General features: G+C 41.1%; 2 protein-coding genes across 10 annotated transcripts in view; both read right to left on the reverse strand.

Moving 5' to 3' along the window:
• The window catches only part of XKRX (XK related X-linked), a 44,236-nt gene extending 37,971 nt beyond the window's left edge, over positions 1-6,265 (reverse strand). For all 3 annotated transcript variants that reach the window (XR_004625455.1, XR_004625453.1, XM_002928560.4), the window contains exons 1-2: positions 4,749-6,265; positions 657-925 (exon numbers count right to left, since the gene is read on the reverse strand). Coding sequence is in view for 1 of the 3 variants with exons in the window: in XM_002928560.4 (XP_002928606.1) it covers positions 657-925; positions 4,749-5,083 (604 nt within the window). In the remaining 2 variants the exon portion in view is untranslated. The remainder of the gene's footprint in view (positions 1-656; positions 926-4,748) is intronic.
• Positions 1-26,590, reverse strand: part of DLG1 (discs large MAGUK scaffold protein 1) — a 1,062,265-nt gene that overhangs the window by 308,564 nt on the left and 727,111 nt on the right. The window lies entirely within an intron of this gene.

A 26,590-nucleotide genomic window follows, 5' to 3' on the forward strand; every position in this document is an offset into this window, starting at 1 on the left:
GAAATAATTAAATCAGTGGCTCCCAAATGTGGCTGATCAGAATCAACTGGGGTATTTTTTTTTAAATACAGATTCCTGGCCTCCCCACACTCAGACTGAGCCAGGTCTGAGTAGGAGATGTAATTTTTTTAAAAAAGGAGCTTTCATCCAGTACTATGTTTTCTCATGATCAGTAATATTTGGGAACCTCTTATTAAAAGATGGCCATCCCTAAACCAAAACAAACAAAAAACCCTCAGTGTAATTTAAACGCTGTGGACTGGAGAAAATGTTCTACTGACTGCTGGTATTACCAGCTTCTTCTGGGCCCAGAGAGGGCTTATCTGTGGCATTTTTAGCCTTAAATAGCTTACCCCCATTAAAGAAATCTGGCAGGCCTAAGATGGCTGGCTCCCCGAGTTCTTTGACTATCTACCAGTGCTGTCCAAAGGTTCTGTAATACCTGTGCTGTCTAATACAGTAACCACTAACCACACGTGGCCATTGAACACTGGAAATGTGGCTAGTATGACTGAGGAAGTACATTCTTTATTTCATGTTTCATTTTAATTGAAGTAGCCACATGAAGCTGGTGGCCAGTGTATTGGACAGCTCAGGTCTGTATTTCTAAGACCCTTGATTTAAATGGAGCCCTCCCCTCTCCTGACCCCACTCACCTCTACCCAGGGGGACCTCTGCAGAGATCAGAGTCACATAGAGCTGATAGGTCAGCTGGGGCACTGAGCCCAGGAAGGCTTGGATCTGTGACATACGTTTGTAGGCATTGCGGTGCATAGCCAGGGTCCGGATGGAGTGGCCCACCTCCCATTCTATCAGCACCTCCTCGCCATTTATTAGCATCTTCTTTCGGGTGAGGCTGACATAGGGCTCCTCCTGCCCCTCTTTCTTCCACAGTGTGAGGTACTTAATCATGGCCTCCAAACATCTGCAGAAGTAAAGCATCATGGGTACTTAACTAAAGCTGTCCTGGGAAGGAAGATTGTAGTGGAGGGGGGATAATAATACAACTCAGGGAATTTGTGCTACTTTTTGCCAGTCCTTAATTCCCATTCTACTCATTTCTCACGAATCAAAGAGTTTGTCATGCATTCCACAAGCTGCTTGAGTCTAAATCCTTTTTTGTTTGGCTGGCCATCTACTGACCTGAGAATACCACTTCAGAGTGTTTCTTTGAGGATTTAAGGAATTGCTTTGCCTCCTTAAGAATAGGCCTTTGGTAGAAATGCACCTTGAACACAAAGATATTATGTAAATAAATGTGCTGAGAGAAAACAATGAAGGTTCTTAAAGGCCCTGGTTTTCATAACACCTCAAGTTCCTGAGGTAAAACATTCTATATGCAAAGCCTTCAGCTCCATACTTGGGGCTTTTGAGTTCTGCTTTTCCCAAGACAAAGCTCACAACTATAACTGTCTTGCCAAAAAGTCTTGGAGGGTATCTAGAAAAAAAAACCCCTCACATCTATACAGTAAACGCCATTCAATAACAACGGTACTTAAAGGCTTGGCAACTCAGAACTGAAAGTGCTACATACCTAGGGAACATCAAAAGATCTCTCTGAAGGTTGTTTTTGGGGCCTCTTGACCTGTTTGGGGCCAACGGCCTTTTAAACTTCCTCCTTTCTTTACAAAGAGGAAGACATCCTTACGAGAGCCTACCAACCTTGAAATAGTGATAAGACCACATTTCTTGCTGTATCTCTCCCATATAAATCAGAAGCCTTTAAGCAGTTCTGATGTGGTGAACAGAAGAGAAGCGACTAGGACATCTTGTTTTGGAACACCGGAGTTACCACTTCCTCCACGCACTCTAGAGTGAATGGAAACTGTGAACTATTATAAGTAAGAACAGTTGTGGTGAAAATGAAGCCATCTTTCCTGACGGAGGGTATGGGTTGTATTTATCTTGCCCACCACCCTTATCACATGGTGGGTATTTGATAAATGTTTTCTGAGAAAATGAAAGAGTAAGAAGGAAGAGAAGAAGACAGAATGACACAGGGTGAGAAATGATGGGAGGATAGGATAATAATAATGGCAATGCAATTTAATGGAAAAATAGGCTAAAGACAAGCTCAGATATTTATATGCTTTCCAGGCCTTTAGCTTCCAATGGGAAGGTTTGGAACATGTGCTGGCTGCTATTCTTCACAGCATCCCTCTGAGACTGGGGCATATTTGCCAGTCTGAAGCATGTAGTCTCTCCCTAGAAAGTGGACATTTCAAACTCAAAAACCCGGGAAATGGAAAAGGTGGAAGGAAGAGAGAACAGAGAAGAAAAAAGCTAAGCACATTTCCAACAAAAGATTTTAGATTTTAACCCAGGCCCATCAGTGTTATTGCCGAATAAAATACCAGGGGAGGTAGTGGCTGGAAGCATTCTGTTTATGCTTCTAAAGGCTATTTACTGGTTTAAGTAAGGGTGCTCGCCTTGGTTATAAGCCTCAGTAAATTAGAGTACATTTTCATTTTCAGAAGTACCTTTGCATTTCAGACAAGGGAGCCAGGCCCTGCAAACACCTTCATGTGCCTAAGAGCGCTAATCAAGTTCCTACCTACCTAAAAAGTAATTTGCCTTGAACATACCAAGGATATAATTTTTGAGCTTTAAATTGTTTCTTGCCTGCTGTCAGGTTAGCTATTATAAATGCTTTCCAATCATTTCTAGTGGAGGCTAAATAACAAAAATGAAATACAGTACTTTATACTCCATATGGTGGGTCCAAATCAAAGATGGCTTGGGAGGCCACAAAGCAAAGGAGGGAAGTCTAAAGTCCGGACTGGGGCACTACTTGCTGTAATTTACACCTTGAGAGTGCTTGATCTGTTAACTCAGTGTATCGCATTTGAAAAGGCTGCTAAGAATGGTTTCCTTGTTCCTCTAGTGACATCTCTTAATAATAATGGCAATATTATTTTTTGGTTTTTTTTTTTTTAGGGAGAGAGCACGAGTGAGAGCATGTGCATGCAGGGGGTTGGGGGGGGAGAATCTTAAGCAGGCTCCACACCCAGCATGGAGCCCCATGCAGGCTCGATCTCAGCGCCCTGAGATCATGACCTGAGCCGAAATCAAGAGTTGGACACTTAACCAACTGAGCCACCCAGGCGCCCCAACATCTCTAAATTTCTTGGTTCCAAGTTCAAGATGAGGACTTTCTTTTACAGCTTAAATTCAAAGATTTAGAATTGGAAAGGAGCTTTAGATTGCCAGGTCCAAAGGTTGGATATAGGCCAGCTGAGTCACATCTGACCAACAGCTGTGGCTTGTTTGGTCCCTACTGTGTTATCTGCCAAAAGTCAAAATGATATTTCACATAAAATCCTGTCTTGGAAGCTTCCCTTGAAAAGTTGGGGAATCTGGCAATACTGGGTCTGAATTCCAACAGTGAAACAATGGGCTGGAACGGTAGAGTAGCTGCCTCCTTTAGGCAAATCATGCAGACTCCAGCTTGCCACACTATGCACTACTCTCCATCACTTCTCTAACACTGAGACATCATATTTGTTTATCATCACACATGAAGCTACTGGTTTTCTCATACTTGGCCTGCTTCACTCATTTATGAGACCTGCCTGGCCCCTGTAAGCTTTTGCATTTGAGACCCATGATCTTGCCCAACCCATTTACCAGACAGATGAAGAAACGGGGGGCCCAAGGGCATCTTCAGAGATTTCACCAAAGCCATCCAACCAGTCAATGACAGAGGGGGGACCAGACTCCAGGCCGCTGGAATTCCAGGCTACTGTTTTCTCTGATGGAGCCTAATCAACCCCTCCTTGTTTGAGCATATATTGGTTTAAAAAAATTTTAAGGCAGGGGACTTCCATCCTTGAACAGTTTCAGACTGTGTTTAGTTCTCTAAGGATGAAATATCTTCCCACTGCAGTTACAACACCCACACTCTGACACATATTCTTCAGCTGATTGCAATCAAGACAAACCCGGTCCATTCTCTCCTCCTGACTTCATAAGTTTTGCAACATCTCCCTAACTTGAAAATCTCATAGCATCCCAATGAGACTGCTAACACAGATGCCCGTCTCCCTAAGATAAGGCACATTCTCATCCCCTCAAGGCAATCAAAATGGAAAGACTGATACTATTACAGTGTGTCACAGCATCCCAATGGAGAGATGGACCTATCTTCCTCTGCCCCCTCTAACCATGTATCTTTATTGCAGAAAGATACAAAAAGATAAACAGGAGACTGATGAACCAACAGAAAAAAACAAACTACAACGGGTTGGGGTACTAGATGACCACAAATACCTGAAAATATTTTCCAGATGTCAAATAACTCTGGAAAATTTGAAAATGCCACCACCAGCATCCCAAGCAGCTCAGGGTAAAGAAACTGAATGTGAGATCCAATTTATAGAGTGTCTAAAAGGCAGAGTCAAAAAACAACACACTCTGAAGCTATGGCCTGTGTGCACAGGTTGACCACGTCAGCTGGTCCCGTACCGATTTTCACAACTCAAATCCAAATAGTAAACACTGTCTAATGAAGTCTTAGCAATGGTACCACACATGGTTTTGTAACACAGGTACATGCCACATGTTCATTGTGGTGGCACCTAAGGTTTCCGATACGATTTTTTTTTTTTTTGGATGGTAGGCAGGGAAGCCCAGAGTGGGAGGGAATGGGAGAACTGATTAGAGGCACAGTATCAGTCTTGTAAATATTAGCTTCGTCTTTCTCTGCACAAACCCTGTGGGGGGGGGGGGAGAAATTAAAAATAGCTCACCTGATAACAGGTCCCAAGAGGATTAGATGCATAAACAATGATAGCGGCTTGTCTTTGGCCAGATCTCTGTGAACAAAAATGAGGGTCAACTGGACCATAATGGATGAAAACATAAAGAAGGATAAGGTGTATGTCATCCAGTAGGTTTCGCTATTCTTTCGATAGATTCTAACCATGTACAAGGCAGATGCAGCCTCCCCACAGTACAAAAAGGTGGAGAAGAGGATGCCAAATGGAAAGGTAAATCGGGGGTTGGCCCCACGGATGACATCTTCCTCCAGAGATGAAATTGGATCCATGGTGGGCTCCTCAGGAATTTCATAAACTCGGTCCATTGTTGAGGTTCCGGGTGTTTCAGCCTGGTCTTCGGAGCAACCCCACCCCCACCCAAGAGAACCCTGTAGCCACTGCAGTCCAAGTATTGAAGAGAGCAGTCAAGTACAATTCCAGAACGGAGATCTGCTAGTTAAAGCAGGAGACCCCTCTTTATAGTTTCAAGTTACACCTGTTGGAGTATGGGATGGAGAACCAAGGAGTACCACTTTGAACTTGACTCTTCATTGGCCCAGGATTCCAATCGTCAACATACGTGCTATGAAACCTGGACAGGGCAAAAGCAACCATTTTAGCGCCCAGTCCGAAGTCCAATTCCAGGCACGTGGAAGACTTGGAGACAGCTGCCTCCTTGGCCCCTTCGCCTTTTCCAGCCCCGCAGGGAGGGGGGTAGCCACTCTGTTGGGGCGCCAACACTCAGTAGCACCTCTCCAGGAGTCCTGACCAGTATGCCCTCTCAAACCTGCCGAGAACTGAACCAGGGCAGAAGAGGGGGTGCAGCCTGAGCGTCCCTTCGGGGGCTCATTGCAGTGCCTAGGTACCCTAAGCTATCGTTAGACTGTGGCTATTGGCTCGCCCGCTCGCCGCTGCTCTCCCGGGACCCGCGCCGAGTCGAAGGTTCTCCCGCCTGCTCCACCGATTCCCCAAGCTCCGCCCCCAAGGCGGCCGGCGGGGGGCAGAAGCAGAGGCACAGCCCGGGCCGGAGCGCAGTCTCGGGGGCAGAGAGGTCGAGCGCGCGCGCGCGCTACAGGATCCAGAGAAAGCTAGAGGGGCTTCTTCTCCACAGGGAAACTTAACTAGCGAGGAGCACGACGTGCGGGGCGCCAGCCCGGGAGGGCAAAGGCGGATGTCCTCAGACTCTGGGGCGCCGTGGGCTGCTGGGGTCCTCCCTAGCCTGCAGTTCCAGCTGCGAGAGGTCGGCGGCTTCGCGAACTAAGGCACTGAAGGCGGGGGCGGGCGAAATGGGAGGGACGGCTGGGGCCAAACCACACCAGCCTGCCAGTTTCAGGGCGGGCAGCCCACGGATGCTCCTTGTGGAGAGGCGCGACAAAAAACGGGGCTTGGGCTAGCGCTCGGAACGGCTTCTCACCACGACCCCCGGATCCCAGAGGGAGCCACAGCTTTCCTCTTTCCCCAGAGCAGCAGACGCCCACTTCTACCCCGCTCTCCTGACTAGCTCGCACACTAGCTCAGCCCACGCGCTTAGGCAGGTGTGTCTCTCTCGGCCTCAGGGTTGAACTTCCCTAGGTCCTATTGCCCTCCAGATAATATCACGGTGGGGCGGGGGGGAGACCCGAGAGGCAATTGGGCTATAGTTTCCTTTCCAGGCAAGGCTGTAAGCAGCAGAGGTAAGATAGAAAAGGATGCGGGGGGGGGGGTTGTCAAGACTCAAGGTCAGCACTGAAAACTCATATTATATGCCTTGATTTCCCCACTTGCAAAATGAGGCCAGGATAGGAACTTTAGAATGAACTTTCAGGTCTTTGGCTGGAAGGTTCTGAAGAGGTGCCAAACTCTAAATAGACTGGAGAGGAGCCAAGAGAGCTGTTAGTAAAAACTGAGAGGGGTGACTTAAAGAGCTCAGAAAATTGCCAGGATTCTTAAAATCAATTCCCCCCCCCCACTGAGCTTTTGTTTCCATGCCTTCATTTGCATAATTCTAAACCCCAGAGAAACAGAGAAAACATCTGCCTTCTGGTAATAATATAAATGCAACAGAGCCTGTGCCAATCTCCTTTTGCTGCAGGAAGTCAGTAAAAAGAGTATGTGAAGAGTGGCCAGCTAGCAGCCACCAAAATGATGGCCTGGAGAAAGACAGTCTTGTCCTTGTGTTGATTTTTAAGATTCCTGCAATTGCTGCCTCCTTTCCCCAGGGCTGAGTCAGGGACAAATCAACTTCTAAAGGTTGTCGCCTTTGAAGCAGGCATGCTATCTTGGTCTGCACCCATGCTGGGAGCTGGGCTAGCTGGGTTAGCGGGCTGATCCTTCCTCCCTTCCTTTTCACAAGGCAGGTCAACACTATCTGAGAACACTTCACACATAGTGTTAATTGGTTGGGGCTTTCCAACTGGCACAGGGTTCTCCACCAACAGCACAGGGTGAAGAACTTCTGGGAGCTTCTTAGGAACCTGTTCTCAAGATGGATTTCAAGTAGGGTGAGAAACTCATCTCAGTTTGCTGAGATGGCATAAGTTGGTTACCTTAGCATGGGAGACTGAAGCTAGGAAGAATGTAGAATCCCAATTCTTTTAGCCTTTCTTCCTTCCCTGTGCCCTCAGCACGCCCCAAATACACAAATCTACAAGACCTTCCTACTTTGTTCCTAAACAACTCCCTCCAGATGCCTTGAAAGGCTTTCTGTAATCACCACACTACTTCCCTCTCCAATTTCATCATCCACATTACTGCACCACAAACCCCTTGCTCCAGTCCAGCAAACGTTCTCATTTAATTACACTCGCCTTGCTCACTCCCACCTCTGTGTCTTGCTGAGGTCATTTACAGCGTCCTTCACTATTTTCTCCGTTAGTCCAAACCCTAACCTTCCTTCAAGGGTCAGCTCAAGTACTACCTCCCCCCAGGATTCACCTCCCCAACCCTCACTTTTCCCTCTTTGTGCTACTGGCACACTCCCTCTTTTGCACTAGTCCTTCAAGTCTTTCTGTGTTTGCCCTGCCTACCCAACAGAAGTGTAGACTCAGGGAGGGATGCTCAGTTAATGTTTATTGTGGTTCTTGTTGATGACAGTAATGATTAAAAAATGGCGATGATGAAGCTTCCTCCCCCACACTTCCCCCAGGAAACTATGCAAGACTCAGGCACACTCATCTCTAGAAAAGCTGTAGCCAGTGTAGCTGGGGCATCAAGTCCTGGAGCACAAAGACCCACTTCCTCGGTCAGCCATTCAGCTCACAGAGGATGCCCACCCACATGATATGTCCTTTTTCCGAGTTCCTTCAGTGCTTTTTTTTTTTTGTCAACATCGCGGTTTAGCTCCAAATTACAAATTATTTCAAGTGTATTATTTTTTATTCCACAACTACATTGCCATAAGCTCCTTAAAGGCAGAGCCCCAACTGTTACACTTTTTTGGACTCCCCAGTGGCTGATACAGACCTGTAAGTTTCCTGCCATCTGATCCCCCTTACCCACCAGCTTCTCTGTTTTCAGCCCTAGGACTCTCTGGCGCTTTAGGTCACTAAATCCTCTGGTCTCTTATTTCCCTGTTCCTTTTGCCCTGCTGGGAGAAACGGAGAATTTGCCCTGTTTCTGTCTGACTCTCTTTCTTCTTTCAGGCAATCTCTAGATTTCAGCCCTTTACTCTTCTTAGGAGTAGAGACACTGGAAATGTTGTCAGGCATGAGACTACTGAGGCCCTGGGAACCCCTTCCCCATAAAGACCACTCATCTCTCAGGGCGCCTGGGTAGCTCAGTTGGTTAAGCATCTGACTCTTGGGGCACCTGGGTGGCACAGCGGTTAAGCGTCTGCCTTCGGCTCAGGGCGTGATCCCGGCGTTATGGGATCGCCCCACATCAGGCTCCTCCGCTGTGAGCCTGCTTCTTCCTCTCCCACTCCCCCTGCTTGTGTTCCCTCTCTCTCTGGCTGTCTCTATCTCTGTCAAATAAATAAATAAAATCTTTAAAAAAAAAAAAAAAGCATCTGACTCTTGATTTTGGCTCAGGTCATGGTCTCAGGGTCTTGAGATCAAGTCCTGAGTTGGGCTCTGGGTTCAGCACAGAGTCTGCCTGAGATGATCCCTCCCCCTCTGCACCCCCCCCCGAACCTCCCCCACCCTGCTTGCTCACTCTCTCTTTCTCTCTAACTAAATAAATAAATAAAATCTTTAAAAAACAAAAAAGATGACTCATCTTCCAAAGACTGGTCAACTGAGGTGCTATCCCTAGGCTGCCCCCTGAATACTAGATAGTGTTCAGGGTCAATTTCTTCTTTCTTCAGAACCAAAATTCTGCAGGAAAGGGAGACCCAAGATTTGACTCTTCCCTGCAACACCTCCAACCCCTAACTCAGCCGGAACAGAGAACGAGTCTAAAAGCTCTTGGCACCTTTATTAGTATTCAGAACACCTCTGAACCATATAAGGCTCTGGAGTAGGTTTAAGCCTTCAAGGCCACTGCAGCCAGAGCTGACTTGTAAGAGCTAGCTGGGATGCATGAAGGAAGAGGAGAGGAAGGCGCGAGATGTACAGCAAGGGGCTGATAGTCGTCACAGAACACTAGCTGGTGGGAGGTGGAAGGAAAGGCCCAGAGAGTCAGTAGCTAGGATGGAAGAATGGCTTCCTTCTACAGAATGCGCAATTTGAACTGTTCGAGTCTTTAAAAGATATCTAATGCAAAATCAGTTATGCAGCCTCTGGGCCTTCTCTTTTCACTGGAAAGCAACCTGAGGATGAAGAATTTTTCCTATCCTGTTCAGAGCCCCTCCCTCGTCAGTATCATTGTAGGTAGGATATGGGCCTGGAGTCCAAACACAAATGAGTTCCCTGCAACCCTCAGCCCTAGCATTTTTGTTTTTAAAAATCTGGTTTAAAAGACCATCTAAATTAGCACTGAAGGGAAAGAAGGGCTATTGCAAAATGCAGCATGAAATTTGGGGATGATGGGTGTTGCCAGGCAGATGGCAAGCTCTACATACATTGCTTAGTAGAGGGGAGGGACAGGAGACAGAATTGTGATGGATATTATTTTTTTTTATTTTAAGTCTTGTTATTTTTAAAATAATGGCTCTATTGAGATATAATTCACATACCACACAATTCACCCATTTAAAGGGCACAATTCAGTGTTTTTAGTACAAAGTTGTGCAGCCATTACCATTACCTAATTGTAGAACATCTTCATCACCCCCAAAAGAAACTACATACCCACTAAGCCCTCACTACCCATTCCTCTCCCCTATTCCCCCACCTGAACCCTAGTCAACCACTAATCTACTTTCTGTCTCTCCGGATTTGTTTATTCTGGACATTTCATATAAATGGAATCATACAATATATGGCCTTTTGTGTGTCTGGCTTCTTTCACTTAACATAATGTTATCAAAATTCACCCATACTGTAGCATGTATTAGCATTTCATTTCTTTTTATGGTGAATAATATTCCATCGCGTGATATATCACATTTTGTTTATCCATTCATCGTTTATGGACATCAGGGTTTATATTAGTCAGGGTTCTCCAGAGAAACAGAACAGGGAGGGGACGATAGGGAAGGGATGTAGTTTAAGGAATTGGCTCACTCAATTATGAGGGCTGGTTTGCAGGGCAGGCCAGCAGGATGCAAATTCAGGAAAAGAGTTGATGTTGCAGTCTTGAGTACAAGGCTGCAAACAGGCAGGACTTTTTTTTTTAATTAAATTTTTAACTTTAATTCCAGTATTGTTAACATAGTGTTATATTAGTTTCAGGTGCACAATATAGTGATTCAACAGTTCTGTACATTACTCAGTGCTCATCATCACAAGTATACTCCTTAATCTCCATCACCTACTTCACCCCCCGCTCTGGTCACCATCAGTTTTTTCTCTATAGTTAAGTCTGTTTCTTGGTTTGTCTCTCTTTTTTTTCCCTTTGCTTATTTGTTTTGTTTTTTAAATGCCACATATGAGTGAAATCATGTACTTGTCTTTCTCTAACTTATTTTGCCTAGCATTAATACTCTCTAGCTCCATCCATGTTGTTGCAAAGGGCAACATTTCATTCTTTTTTATGGCTGAATCATATTCCATTGTACCTATCCACCACATCTTCTTTATCCATTCATCTATTGATGGACACTTGGGCTGCTACCATAATTTGGCTATTGTAAATAATGCTGCAATAAACATAGGGGTGCATGTATCCCTTTGAATTAGTGTCTTTGTATTTTTTGGGTAAATACCCAGTAGTGGATTACCGAATCATAGGGTACTTCTTTTTTTAACATTTTGAGGAACACTCATAATTTTTTCCACACTAGATGTACCACTTTGCATTCCCACCAACAGTGCAAGAGGGTTCCTATTTCTCCACACCCTTACAAACACTCGTTACTTCTTGCATTTTTTATTTTAGCCACCTGACAAGTATACTTTGAAGTGATATTTCATTGTAGTTTTGATTTGCATTTCCCTGATGATGAGTGATGTTGAGCATCTTTTCATGTGTCTGTTGGCCATCTAGATGTCTTCTTTGGAGAAATGTCTGTTCATGTCTTCCATCCATTTTTTTAATTGGATTATTTGCATTTTGAGTGTTAAGTTGTATCAGTTCTTTTTATATTTTGGATATTAACCCTTTATTGGATCTGTCATTTGCAAATACCTTCTCCTATTCAATAGGTTGCCTTTTAGTTTTGTTGATTATTTCCTTCCCTGAGCAGAAGCTTTTTATTTTGATGTAGTCCTAATAGTTTATTTTTGCTTTTATTTCCCTTGCCTCAGAAGACGTATCTAGAGAAATGTTGCTATAGCCGATGTCAGAGAAATTACTGCCTGTGCTCTCTTCTAGGATTTTTATGGTTTCAGGTCTCACATTTAGGTCTTTAGTCCATTTTGAGTTTACTGTTGTGTATAATGTAAGAAAGTGGTCCAGTTTCATTCTTTTGCATGTAGCTGTTCAGTTTTCCCAATACCATTTGTTGAAGAGACTTTTTGCCATTGAATATTCTTTCCTTCTTTGTTGTAGATTAATTGACCATATTAAGTGTGGGTTTATTTCCGGGTTTTCTGTTCTGTTCTATTGATCTCTGGGTCTGTTTGGTGACCAGTATCATACTGTTTTGGTCACCACAACTTTGTAATGTAACTTGAAGCCTGGAATTGTGATGCCTCCAGCCTTCCTTTTCTTTTTCAAGGTTTCTTTGGGTATGTATTCAGGGTCTTTTGTGGTTCCACACAAATTTTACGATTTTTTGTTCTACTTCTGCGGAAAATGCTGTTGGTATTCTGATAGGGGTTGCATTAAACCTATAGATTACTTGGGTAGTGTAGACATTTTCACAATATTTGTCCCTCTAATCCATGAGCATGGAATGTCTTTCCATTTCTTTGTATCATTTTCAATTTCTTTCATCAGCGTTTTACAGTTTTCAGTGAAAGTGAAAGACCACTTTGGCTAGGTATTTTATTATTTTTGGTGCAACTGAAAATGGGATTATTTTCTGAATTTCTCTTTCTGCTGCTTCATTATTGATGTATAGGAATGCAACAGATTTCTGTACATTGATTTTGTATTCTGCCACTTTAGTGAATTCATTTATCAGTTCCAGCAGTTTTTTGGTGGAGTCTTTTGGGTTTTCCATATATAGTATTATATCATGTGTGAATAGTGAATGTTTGACTTCTTCCTTACCAATTTGGATGCCTTTTATTTCTCTTCTTGTCCGATTGCTGTAGCTAGGACTTCCAGCACTATGTTGAATTAAAGACACGAGAATGGACATTCTTCTCTTGTTCCTGACCTTAAGGGAAAAGCTCTCGGTTTTTCCCCATTGAGAATGATGTTGGCTATGGGTTTTTCCTATAAGGCCTTTATTATGTTGAGGTATATTCCCTCTAAACCTACTTTTTTGAGGGTTTTTTTAAAATCATGAATTGAGGGGTGCCTGGGTGGCTCAGTAGTTAAGCGTCTGCCTTCAGCTCAGGGCGTGATCCCAGCGTTCTAGGATCGAGCCCCACATCAGGCTCCTCCACTGGGAGCCTGCTTCTTCCTCTCCCACTCCCCCTGCTTGTGTTCCCTCTCTCGCTGGCTGTCTCTCTCTGTCTAATTAATTAATTAATTAATTAAGTTAAATTAAATAAATCATGAATTGATGTTGTACTTTGTTAAATGCCTTTTCTGCATCTATTGAAATTATCATATGGTTTTTGTCCTTTCTTATATTGATGTGATATATCATATTGATTTATTTGCAAATATTGAATCACCCTTGCATCCCAGGAATAAATTCCGCTTGACTGTGGTGAATGGTTCTTTTAATATATTGTTGGATTCAGTTTGCTAGTATTTTGTTGAGGATTTTTGCATCTATCTTGATCAGAGATATTGGCTTGTAGTTCTCTTTTTCTGTGGTGTCTTTATCTGGTTTTGGAATCAGGTTAATTCTGGCCTCATAGAATGAATTTGGAAATTTTCCTTCCTCTTTTATTTTTTGGAATAGTTTGAGAAGAATAGGTATTAACTCTTTTTTAAATGTTTGGTAGAATTCACCTGTGAAGCTGTCTCCTCCTAGACTTTTATTTGTTGGGAGTTTTTTTATTACTGAGTCAATTTCATTGCTGGTTATTGGTCTGTTCAAATTTTTTATTTCTTCATGCTTCTGTTTTGGTAGATTATATGTTTCTAGGAATTTATCCCTTTCTTCTAGGTTGCCCAACTTTTTGACATATAGTGTTTCATAATATTCTCTTACAATTATTTGTATTTCTGTGGTTTCAGGTGTTTTTTTCTCCTTTTTCATTTGGTGATCATGTTTATTTGAGTTCTCTCTCTGTCTCTTTTCTGATGAGTCTGGCTAGAGAGTTATCAATTTTGTTGATCTTTTCAAAGAACCAGCTCCTGGTTTCATTGATCTGTTCTATTTTTTTTTTTAGTTTCTATATCATTTATTTCTGCCCTAATCTTTATTATTTCCTTCCTTCTGCTGGATTTGGGTTTTGTTTGTTGTTCTTTTTCGATCCCCTTTAGGTATAAGGTTAGGTTGTGTATTTGAGATTTTTCTTGCTTCTTGAGGTAGGCCTGTATTGCTATGAATTCCCTCTTAGAACTGCTTTTGCTCCATCCCAAAGATTTTGGACCATTGTGTTTTCATGTTCGTTTGTTTCCATGTAATTTTTTATTTCTTCTTTGATTTCTTGGCTGACCCCTTCATTGTTTAGTGGCATGTTATTTAACCTTCATGTATTTGTGGTCTTTCCAGATTTTTTCTTGTGGTTTATTTCTTATTTTATAGCATTGTGGTCAGAAAAGACGTATGGTATGACTTCAGTATTTTGGAATTTGTTGAGGCTTGTTTTGTGGCCTAACATGTGATCTGTTCTGGAGAACGTTCTATGCGCAGTTGAAAAAATGTGTATTCTGCTGTATTAAGATGGAATGTTCTGAATATATCTCTTAAATACATCTGATCCAGTGTGTCATTCAATGAAACAGGCAGAATTTCTGTGTTGCAGTCTAAAGGCAGACTCCTAAGGCCTTCAGGTGATTGGATGAGGCCCATGTACCTTATGGAAAGTAACTTGTCTTAGTCAAGGTCTACTGGTTTAGACATTAATCACATCTAAAAAAAATATCTTCACAGTATGTCTAGATTCCTATTTGACCAAACAAGTGGGGACCATAGCTTAGCCAAGTTGACACATAAAATTAACCATCTTAGTGTTATTTTCACTTTTTGGTTAGTATGAATAGTACAACTAGGAATATTCATATACACATTTCTGTATAAACATGTTTTCAATTCACATGGGGTACATACCTACAAGTAAAATGCTGGATCATATGGTAACTACATGTAAACAAAATGTCAGCTGTAGTTTGCTCCCTAGTACAATTCAGTAAGAATTAAACTATCTGAAGACACTATTCTTTTTTATTCTTTTTTACTGGGCATATGATGCACTTATTGGACCTTGAAGTGTTCAACCTTATGGCCAAGGGAAGAAGATATTCCAGCAGGGCCAAGAGGAGAAAGAGACTCCCCCTAGACTATGTGATGAGTCAATGGACGAGCTAAGAGTAGAAAGCAACAGTTAAGATCATGAATCTTGTGCCATTACCAGATTACTTTCCTGGCACTCCTGCCTCTCCTACTTGGCTCTACTACTAAAGGGTCCCCAAACCATAAAAAACTTTAGCTCTAATTAAAAGTTTTTACAAGATGGAGTTATTATTAGTGGAAGAAGTCACAGCAGCAGGAAAACTAGGATAAATTAGGTTGGCAACATCAGACCCTGGAAAGAGAAATCAGGTAGAGACAGTCTAGTGAGATCACAGTGGGCTAGATAATGCACAGTCCTGCCTGTTAGGACAGAAATCAGGCCATGCCAAATCTCTTTACAGACAGGAGTATGTAGTAAAAAGAGTTACATTATGGACTGGAGTAAAAAAATAAAAAAACTGTGGGTTTTAATTCTGGATCTGCTTCTAAATCTCTGTGTGATCTTGGCCCTCTCTAGGATCTCTAAGATCCCTTCTAGCTTCACATCCTGTGACATTGGTGTAGTTAGCCATGGCCAGGCCTCCTAGAATCTCTGATTTCACACATAGTACTGTGGTTTTATAGCCATCAAGCAACTGAACAGGCCAATGACCAAAGTGCTCTGACCAATTTCTCCTAGAGTCCTAGAAATATACTCTCATACATGAAATATAATATGTATAAGCATGTTTACAATAGGTGAAACCTAAACATCTACCAACAAAGGACTGCTTAAATACTTTCTGCTACATCTACAGTAAGTATGGAATACTCTGCAGCCATGCAGCCATAAGAAGCTCTTCAAGTACTGATATGAAACAGTAGTCTATAGAATAAGTGAAAAAAAGCAAGGTGCAGAATAGTATTTATGGTATGGTATGATCTGCATAAAAATTAAGGGTATATGTATACAAATATACATAGAGTGTCTCTAGGAGGATACACAAGAAAACTGGTAACAATGACTGGCTCAAGGGAAGGGAAATGGACTACTAGGGAGATAGCAGGGAAAATATGTATTCATCTGTTCAAAACATAAAAAGAGGAACCGTAGCCCACCATGTCACAAACCCATCTTTTTCAACCATCTAACAGAATTTACATGAACAAAGTTAGGAGTGACTTTGTTTCTGAAAGAAGAAAGAAGAGTCTAAGGCAATTTTCAGAAGAGTCTAAGGCAATTTTCTTGCTCAGCCTGTGTCAGAAGTGTTTAGGTGGCTATCACGGGTCTTTAGCTGTTTCCTTCCCTCTCTGCCCTCCAGACTTGAAGGTATATCTTGAGAGTGGCTTCAGGCAGCTAACTGTCAAAGGAAACTGGAGAGGCTAGGACAAGCTTCTGTTCAGGTGAGGCCTGGAAGAAAAGTGAAGCCAGAAGTTCACAGTAGCCAGGAGTTCACAAACTACCAAGTTAGGCATGTAGGAGTTTCTCATGCCTTGAAAAACTGTTGCTGTATGCCATGGTACATCATGGGGTCACTAATAGCAGGCCATATACCCAGAAGAGAAACTGAATTTTATTTATTTTTTAAAAGATTTTATTTATTTATTTATTTATTTATTTATTTGACAGGAAGAAGGAGAGAGAGAGAGAAAGAGAGAGAGAGAGCGTACAATCAGGGGGAGCAGCAGGTAGAGGGAGAGGGAGAAGCAGATTCCCACTGAGCTGGGAGCCTGATGCAGGACTCGATCCCAGGACCCTGGGTAGGATCATGACCTGAGCCAAAGGCAGACAGTTAACAGACTGAGCCACTCAGGTGCCCCCTGAATTTTATTTTAACTATAAGTTCTCTGGAAGAAAAAATAGAGGTCATTCTTTTTCTCAAATAAATATAAACAGCATTCATTGAAAGCTAATAACAATGTAAAAAGTACAAAAGTTAAAAAGGTATAATTCATAGTCAGGAACTAACCATAGGATAATACATTCAGTGAGAAGAACAATTTGTCCTCTATTTAGATTTATTTTATGAAGGAAAACCATGTTAAATTAAGTGAAGAATTAAGTTTTGAAATACAACTCAATAAGCAAAAAATGTAGGGCTTGGTTTTAATGTTGTAAGTGGGCAAATTTAACACTTTTTCATGGAATGCATCTTCTTAGCTTTAACTATTATACAAATTAGAATAAACTAAAAGAGCTTTTTAGTTTAAATATTAACACCATCATTGAGTGCTTACTATGTGCCAGGTGCTGTTGTAAGCTATTTATGATCTCATTTACTCTTCACAATGCCAGGGACCCTGGGTGGCTCCGTCAGTTAAGTGACTGCCTTTGGCTCAGGTCATGATCTCAGGGTCCTGGGATCGAGCCCCACATTGGGCTCTCTGCTCAGCGGGGAGCCTGCTTCTCCCTCTGCCTGCTGCTCCCCCTCCTTGTGCTCTCTCTGTCTGTCATATAAATAAATAAAATCTTAAAAAAATATTCACAATGTCCATATGAGATGGGCGCTAGAATCTTCTCCAGCTTATGAATAAGGACACTGAAGCACAAAGAAGTTAAATAGCTACTCAAAGCTAAAACAGCTTAGGTAGTAGGGCTGGGATTTGAACCCAGGAAGTCAGGCTCTGGTGCGTGCCTGGGCCCTAGTCATTTCAAACAGCAAACAAACTGTGTGGAAAACTCAAGTATAGGAAATATTGGGAATCAATTTCACAATTCCAAGGACACCAAACAGAAAGATCTGCATTTGTGAAATTCATATCTGAACTATTTTAACAGTCACCTAACTGATTTCGTTACCTAGTTTCTTTTTGCTACACTTTCTCACCTTATCGAGCTTCCTGTGATACCTCTATCATCACGTCACTCCTTTGACCAAAAGCTTCCAAGGGTTCCCTTCTGCCTATCTAATAGATCTCAAACTTGAATGTGCACCATTTATACCTGGGGAGCTTGCTTAAAATACTGATTTCCTAAGCTGCAACCCTGAAAGTTTGATTTAGTAGGACAGGGTGGGGCCTGGGAGTCTGTGTTTTAAGTAAGCTTTGCAAAAACAGTGGCCTATGTGGATGAAGCCTAAATACTTTCTTACAGCATTCAAGGCTGTCCATGACCTGGCCCAAACCTACCTAACTCCTAATATAAAAGCTCTATTCTAGAATTGCCATTGTCCTCAAACTTCTCATGTAGGAGGCATTTCTAACGCTAAATCTCTGCCTACCCCTTCCAACCCATCTGGAATGACCTCCTGCCTTCTTTCCTACTATTCAAAGATATATATCCTTCAAGGTCAAGACCAAATTTCACCTGCTCTACAAGACTCTCCTTAAATTCTCCATCCCAGAAAGGTATCATTCTTTTTGCAAATAATTAAGTCTCTACTGTCTGACCCCAATCCTTTTGGTATTTAACTGGTTTCAAGAGTATATGCCTTACTTCCTCAATGAGACTGATGGTTGCCACTACCCACACGTGGCTATTTAAATTTGAACTAATTAAGGTTAAATAAAGTTAAGATTTCAGTTCTTCAGTCATACTAGCCCCATTTCAAGTGTTCAATAGCTACAGAGAACATTTCCACATCACAGAAAGTTCTAATGGAGAGCATGACAAGAGACAGCTTATGGCTGTCACAGATGCCTTCTTTCATATTCTCCCTACAAACATTGCTTGCTCTAAAGTTAAAGTAGATAGGTAACCAGACCACAAAAAGTGATAGATTTTCTTTTTAAACTGATTCCCATTTTCAGTAAAAGGAGCTCAGAAGATAAGTGTAAATATTCTGAATTTCTAATCAAGTCTCAAAATCCTTGGCTTTTTTCAATTCTCATTCTCCTTGACCTCTCTGCTGCATTTGGCATTATATAGAGCAGATTCCCCTCTCCTACAAGAAATGCTCTCCTCCTTTGCTTCCATGATGCTGTAACAACAAGAATGATCATCATTAATTTATGGAGTTCTTACCATGTGCCATGCTAAGCACTTTTCATACTTCAACAGCCATATTAAATAAATAGTAGTATTATTGCCATTTTATAGATGAGGCATCTTAAGTTCAAAGAAGATTATTTTGCTCAAGGGCACAAAGCTAGTAAGTGGTGGTGCTGGGACTAGAACCCAAACACCTCTTTTAAGGCTCTTCTTAAGAGTCATTACTAGATCAAATACCCAAAAGAGGTGGGGCAGACCATCAATTCCAACATCAAAGAACAGAAATAACCCACTCAAGAGTCTCCTCTTTTCTTTTTTCCCTGCCCTTCTAAAACTCTATCTTATTCTCTCTCACATACCCCTCTGGTATATGATTTTCAGGGTCTTAACAGCCTGAGGAATTTAAAGCCCATTACTAAGTAATTGAGAAAAAAGTAACCACAGTAGGTCAGGGAGAACAGGGACCAGGTACGGCCTTTTGTTTTCAAGAATTCTGTTTTCTCCTAAATACCCTGTAGGCCCTTCACATTAAAACCTGTGTTGTTCAGGACTTACAACTTAGATTCAAGTACTCTGCCAACAGTCCATTTTAATTATGCTGGGAAGTGTTTATAGTTTTTCTGTTCGTTGGGTTGGGCTTTGTGTCCAGTAGCTGCTGCCAGAGCTAGTCAAATAAGACAAGTGAAGCGCTGGAGGAATCCAGCTTGAGGTTGGAACAGTCACCTACTTATTAGTGTTTCACATTAAACTGTTTACTGATACCCCTAAGCAGGTCAAACTCAGCATTCCTGGCCAGTAGACAGAGGGTCAGGATGCAGAAGATAAAGCTTATAGCAACCTTGCCCCTTGCCTTCATGGATGAGAGACCGTCAACCCTGTCCATCTCCCATAATGTAGTCTCTAGTCTCCCATAATGTAGTCTCAGCAACATAAGGGCTAGCTACTGGAGACAGGGAGCTTAAGTTAATGACTATGCAGATCCTTTGGAGTTGAAGGCCTCCATTACCTAGGTTAAAGAAGAATAAGGAATATGGGAAGTCTCTGTACCTTCCCCTCAATTTTACTGTGAACTTTAAACTGCTCTAAAAGATAAAGTCTTAAGAAGAAGAAGAAGGAGGAGGAGGAGGAATAAGAGGAGGAGGAGGAATACTGGCTTCTTGTCCTGCCTATACAACTAATTGACTCTGTGTGTGGGGGAGGCGTACTTGCAAATACTTAGTGAGAACTTCTTTCCTTTTATTATTGCATGTACCATAAACATTATAGGATATGGTTTTGTGTTCTTATATTTGACATAAATATGATTATAGGGAATTTGATGCAAATTTTTCCTCAACAGTATGCTTTTGATACATTTTGCTGAAGTTCTATATTGCTACATGTAGCTATAATTAATTTTAACTGCTTTATGGAATTCCATCAGATGAATACACCATAATTTATATATTCATTCTGTTGATGGTCATTTAGTTTGTTTTCCTCTTCTTTACTATCACAAATAAAATTCTTCAATGCACATCTGTATATGCATGGGCACATGTGGGAGAGTTTCTCTTGATTAAAAATCCATGAGTGAGAGTGCCTGGGTGGCTCAGTTGGCTAAGCATCTGCCGTCGGCTCAGGTCATGATCCTGGAGTCCTGGGACTGAGTCCTCCGTCAGGCTCCCTGCTTCTCGGGGAGTTTGCTTCTCCCTCTGCCCTTCCCCCCACTCATTCTTTCAATCTCCCTCTTTCTCTCAAATAAATAAATAAAATCTTCTAAAAAATAAAAATCCATGAATGAACCATAGCACTTTTGTTGAGGACAGTCTATATCAGTACTAAGACAAGATGGTAAAATCCTTCCTCTAGTTACTCCAATTAAAAAATGTCTTGAGGGATCCTGGGTGGCTCAGTTGGTTAAGCAGCTGCCTTTGGCTCAGGTCATGATCCCAGGGTCCTGGGATTGAGTCCCACACCTGGACTCCCTGCTTATCGGGGAGCCTGCTTCTCCCTCTCACTCTGCCTGCTGCTCCCCCTGCTTGTGCTCTCTCTCTCTGGCAAATGAACAAATAAAATCTTTAAAAAATAAAAAAAATTAAAAATGTTTTGAAATGTATCTAGATTTTTTAAATGATGGTAAAGATTTTTAAAATAAAATATTTGAAATTTTAAAAATCATAAATAAATAAATAAATAAAAATCCATAAGTGGAATTACTTGGTCATAGGGCATTCATAAGTTCAGCTTTAGTAGATACTACCAAATAGTTTTCCAAAGTAGTTTACCAATTTTCATTACCACCAATAGTGGACAAAAGTTCCAATCAACCTAAATCTTCATTAATACATGGTATTGTTAGTCTTCTCTCATTTTAGCCACTCTGATGGGTGTGTAGTGATGTGGGTTTTTTTTAAGATTTTTATTTATTTACTTGAGAGAGAGAGAGAGTGCACACAGAGGGAGAGGGAGAAGCAGACTCCCCGCTGAGCAGAGAGCCCAACACAGGGCTCAATCCCAGGACCCTGAGATCATGACCTGAGCTGAAGGCAGATGCTTATCTGACTGAGCCACCCAGGTGCCCCTTCTTGTGGTTTTAGTTTGAATTTCCTTGATAACTAGTGAGATAGAGCACATTTCATGGGTTCTTCATCTGATATGCTTTCTTTTTTTAATTTAATAGTATTTTTTTATTGTATTATGTTAGTCACCATACAGTACATCCCTAGTTTTTGATGTAAAGTTCGATGATTCATTAGTTGTGTATAACACCCAGTGCACCATGCAATACGTGCCCTCCTTAGTACCCATCACCAGCCTATCCCATTCCCCCAGCCCCCTCCCCTCTGAAGCCCTCAGTTTGTTTCCCAGAGTCCATCATTTTTGAGACAAAGGCATTGAGAGCCAGTCCGGAACCTAACCTGGTTCGAGATGCCAGGAAGCAGCTGGGACTGCTGCTATTGCAGTAAGGAGAGCTTGGACATAGGTTGCTGCCAGGATTTTTTATGGTTGGACTTCAAACATGTATTACATACACGTTCACATGCGCCTTTACAGCACCCATAGCTGCCGCTCTGAAGAGACTCCTGAATCTGTGTATACTTGTCTAGTCCTCAGAAAAACTCACCTGCTCAGAAAGTTTGATTTAATGCCCTTAGGCTCTCCTTTCTACAGTGCTTGCTCCCCACCCCATGCCTTAGTCACTACCCCCATGTCCTTCTTCTTACCCCTTTCTTGTCCCCATCAATATCTGCTTTACGAAAGCATATCAGGAATGAACCATGAGAAACTATGGCATCTGATAAAAAGATAAAAAAAAAAAAGCATTACCCACTTCATAGGGTCACTGAGGAGGTTAAATGAAATAATGCATGGAAAACATGTTTAGCACAATGCGTGGAAAGAATAAGTAATTAAGAAGTGCTACTTATTGTTAATATTCCATGAACTGGCATTTCTACATATCTATGATACTCTGTGAACTGAGGTTCAGAATGATTATCTGGAAGCACGGCAAGAGTCTAGATTAATCAGAGAAAGATAGATTAAATCATATTTAGTCATATTTTATGTTAGGCTTCTTTTATTGTATTCTAAGTCTTTGAAAATTGAGACTTCATCTGTATCAGTCAGTCCCAGCAGGAAACAGATGGCACACTCAAATTAGTAAAATTAGTGGAAATTTTAACAAAAGGACTCTCTACAAAGGTATGGGCAGAGTGTAGGAAAACCAAGAGGGATACAGAGTACAGTAACTTCGGGCTGTTACCACCCATACGCCCAAAAGGATGAGGAGAGGGAACAGATACCAGGAAAAAGGAGAATGTGGCACAGAAGAGATCCCCTTGAGAGAAGCTGTGAGCTTTAGGTAAGAGACAGCAGTCAGCCTACAGCAATCCTACAAGGCAGAAGCCAGGAATAAATACCCTAACCTTAGTTTCTTTCCTTCCTTTGATGTCAGGCCAAGGATCTCCATTGCCAAACTCTACCAGAAGCCAAGAACGGATGGAAACTCACTGATATAATCCACGTAGGTTAGTCTCCCGGGGTAGGGAGCAGGTGGAGAGTGGATCTGGAGGGATAAGCAGAAGATATCTGGTATACCATCTATGACACATATACTCAACCAAAATACTATCCAAACCAGAACACTGTATTCCCCTGACCAAGCCAAGAGAATAGACTACTGTTTGGACAAAGCTAAACTCAATTAGTTTATCACTGAATGAGGATCAATAACTTCCAGGCTACTTCCCTCTTGGATGTCCTATAATCATCCAAAACTCAACACATCTAAAACTGAAATTCATCTTCCTCTACCACCACAACTCAACTTCCCCATTTCCATGAATGGTAGCCTTTGATATGCCAATCTCTCAGCCTGAAACATCCTTCCATTTCCTCTCTGCATATTTAAATTATACCTATTCTTTAAGGTCTAACTCAAATACTCCCTCCTCTGAGAGGTCTTCTGCCAACTAGTTTAGCCTACACTGATTTTCCTCTTCTCTGAACCCCCATTACCAGTAATTTAATCGCTATTGTCAGGTGCTGTATTTAACTGGTTTGGGTATGCATACTATCATCCCAACTAAATACTATACTTCTTGAAGACAGGAAGTATGTCTTAACTTTCTTTTTTCCTGTTTGTCAAGACCAAGCAGCTTGAGATTTATTGAATGTAAGTACAATAAAAATGGAAGAATGAAGAATTGGGAAAGAATAGCAGGGGACCAAATTTCAAATCTCATTTTTCTATTAGAGTTTCTCAGAAAAAGCCTAACTTTCTGAGGACTTGCCTGGCCTTGTGTAGAAATATGCAGGCACAAAGGACAGCTCTGTCTCCCATCTATCCCCTTGGCATTTTAAAAACACTCTTCTAAATAACCCTTGGGTTAAATAGAGAATCAAAACAGAAATTACCAACTGTTCAGGAATGACTAACAAGGAAATCAACACCCATCAAAACCCATGATATGCAGCTAAAGTGGTACTCAGAAGAAAGTTGTAGCACTAAATTCATTTATTTATTCCAATATATTCAAATATATTTCAACTAATATTATGAACTATTTCAACTGACAATAAATGAACTAAACAGTCAACTCAAGAATACAGATAAAAAACAATTAAATATACCCAAGGAGGGCAGAAGGAAAGAATAAATATTTTTTTTTCAAAATGAATGGCCCATTTCTCACCAATCCTCCCTCTTACAACAACAATAACAACAACAACAACAACAACAACAACAACAACAAAACAACCCTGGATGAAATAACAATCAAGCATAGGAAGAATCTGAAAAGTAGAAAGGAAAAAGTAGACTTCCTAGGGACTTTAAGATATAAGGAACACTACAGTGGTAAGCTGTCTGGGGGCTCTTTTGCCTCCTATATATTGCAGACCCTGGAGAAGCCTGCAACCTGAAACTGCCAATAAACCCAGACCAAAAAAGGCCCCAAGACAAGCTTGTTTCCTTTAGTTAAATAATCAGGAAAAGGGTGACCTAGCAGAACAGAAAACCTTTTTGATAATACCCACCCCACTCTAGCCAAACATCAAATGAAAAACTGCCCTTTCCCTGTAGTGTCAGTGGTATCAGAGAGAGTCACCCACGTCTGGTCCTACACAGCAGCAGTTAGGCAGGGTGAGTTAGCTCTGTTTCCTCCACGGGGTAGTGTCAGTAGGACCAAACAGGGAGCTGAACATCTCCCCCACTGCCCAGGTAGCAAAGAGATGGAATGAGGCAATGCAAGGTGGTTTTAGTTAGCACTCCATTTTCCTCACTGGGGTAATGTCAGTAGGGACTTCCTCACCTGACAGCAATGAGGTGATAAGAGTCAATCTTCCATTGCCCATTTTTCCACCTGGTGTGGGAGGGACATAGCAGGGAGCTGAACTCCCAACCCCCTCTCAGCAGTAACTAGAAAGAAATGAACCCAGCATGAGGACTTGTGGGAAAATGAAAAAAGGTCAGAACATTCATATTATGGGAGTCGTAGAAAAAGAGAAGAAAGACTATGGAGCTGAAAAAGTATTTGAAGAGATAATGGCTGAAAGCTTCCCAAAGGCTAAGATGTTGACATTAGTGGACTGTGATAAGTTACTTATATATAATGTAATAATTAGAGCAACCACTAAAAAACTACACAAAAAATATACTCAAGACCTGTATAGATTAACCAAAATGGAATTCTTAAAAAAATTTTCAAGGTTCAAGTAACACATAGCAAGGTAGGAAAAATGAAGAGGAATAGAAAAACAGAGAGAACAAACAGAAAACAACAAAAAACACAGCAAACTTAAGTTTTAACATATCCACAATTATGTGAAATATAAAAGGCTTAAGTAAACCTATTAGAAAATGAGATTGACGGGCGAGTGGGGGGCTCAGTTGGTTAAGCATCTGCCTTCCGCTGGGGTCATGATCTCAGGGTTCTGGGAACGAGCCTCTGGGATGGAGCCCAGTGCCAGGTTTCCTGCTCAGTAGGGAGTCTGCTTCTCTCTCTCCCTCTGCCCCTCCCCCACCCTGTGCCTGTGTGTTCTCTCTCTCAAATAAATAAATAAAATCTTTTTAAAAATAAAATAAAATAATGAGGCACTGGGTGTTATACACAAATCTTTTAAAAAATAAAATAAAATAATGGAGCACTGGGTGTTATACGCAAATAATGATTCATGGAACACTACATCAAAAACTAAGGATGTACTATTGTATGGTGACTAACATAACATAATAAAAAATTTTTATAAAAAAATAAAAATAAATAAATAAATAAAATTAAAAAATGAGATTGACAGAGAGGTTAAAAAAAAGAACATGAACCAAACATGCTGTCTACAAGATATATATCCACTTTGAACATAATGATATAAATAGGTTGAAAATAAAACGATGTAAAAAGATTATCATACAAAAAGAGTGAAAAAAATCAGGTAGACTTTAGAACAAAGAACATTACCAGAGACAGAGGAAGACATTACATAATGATGGAAGGGCCAATTCCACAAGAAGACAGAGCAAACCTAAATGTGTAGGCACCAAACAAGACAGCTGCAAAATAAATTAAGCTAAAACTAATAGAAATGAAAAGACAAACAAATCCACAATTATACTTAGAAACTTCAACATCCCTTTCTCAACAATTGCTAGAACTACTAGAAAATCATCAAGGATATAGAGGAACTGAACAATACCGTTAACCAGCATTTGCAAGACATTCCAACCACCAATAGCAGAACATACATTCTTTTCAAGAGCCCATGGAACATCCACCAAGACAGACTATCTCCTGGGCCATAAAATAAATCTGAACAAATTTTTAAAAACCACAGCCATACAGAGTTTGTTCTCTAACCACATGAAATTAAACTAGGAATCAATAATAGAAAACAACAGGAAAATCTCCAAACATTTAGAAATTAAACAACTCATGTATAAATATATCATGAATCAAAGAAGTCTCAACAGAAATTTTTAAAAAATACATTGAACTGAATGAAAATGAAAACACAATATATCAAAATTTGTAGGATGCAGCTAAAAGCAGCGCTGAGAGGGAAATTTGTGGCACTAAATACTTATATTACAAAAGAAGAAAACTCAAATAATCTTAGTTCATATCCTATCCTAAGAAACTAGAAAAGCAACATCAAAATACACTGAAAGCAAACATAATGAAAGAAATCATAATGATAAGAGTAGAAATCCATGAAGTTGAAAACAGAAAAGCCATACAAAAAAAGGAATGAAACAAAAAGCTGGGTTCTTTGAAAAAAAATAAATAAAACTGATAAACCTCTAGAAAGACTGACAAAAAAGAGTGAAGATACAATTTAACAGTATCAGGAATGAAAGAGGAGATATCGCCACAGAATTTGCATACATCAAAAGGATAAGAGAATATTATGAATAACTCTGCAGAGATAGATTAGACAACTTAGATGAAATGGACCACA

The sequence above is a fragment of the Ailuropoda melanoleuca genome, chromosome 1 (assembly GCF_002007445.2).
Source record: "Ailuropoda melanoleuca isolate Jingjing chromosome 1, ASM200744v2, whole genome shotgun sequence".
In the NCBI taxonomy this organism is placed as follows: Eukaryota; Metazoa; Chordata; class Mammalia; order Carnivora; family Ursidae; genus Ailuropoda; species Ailuropoda melanoleuca.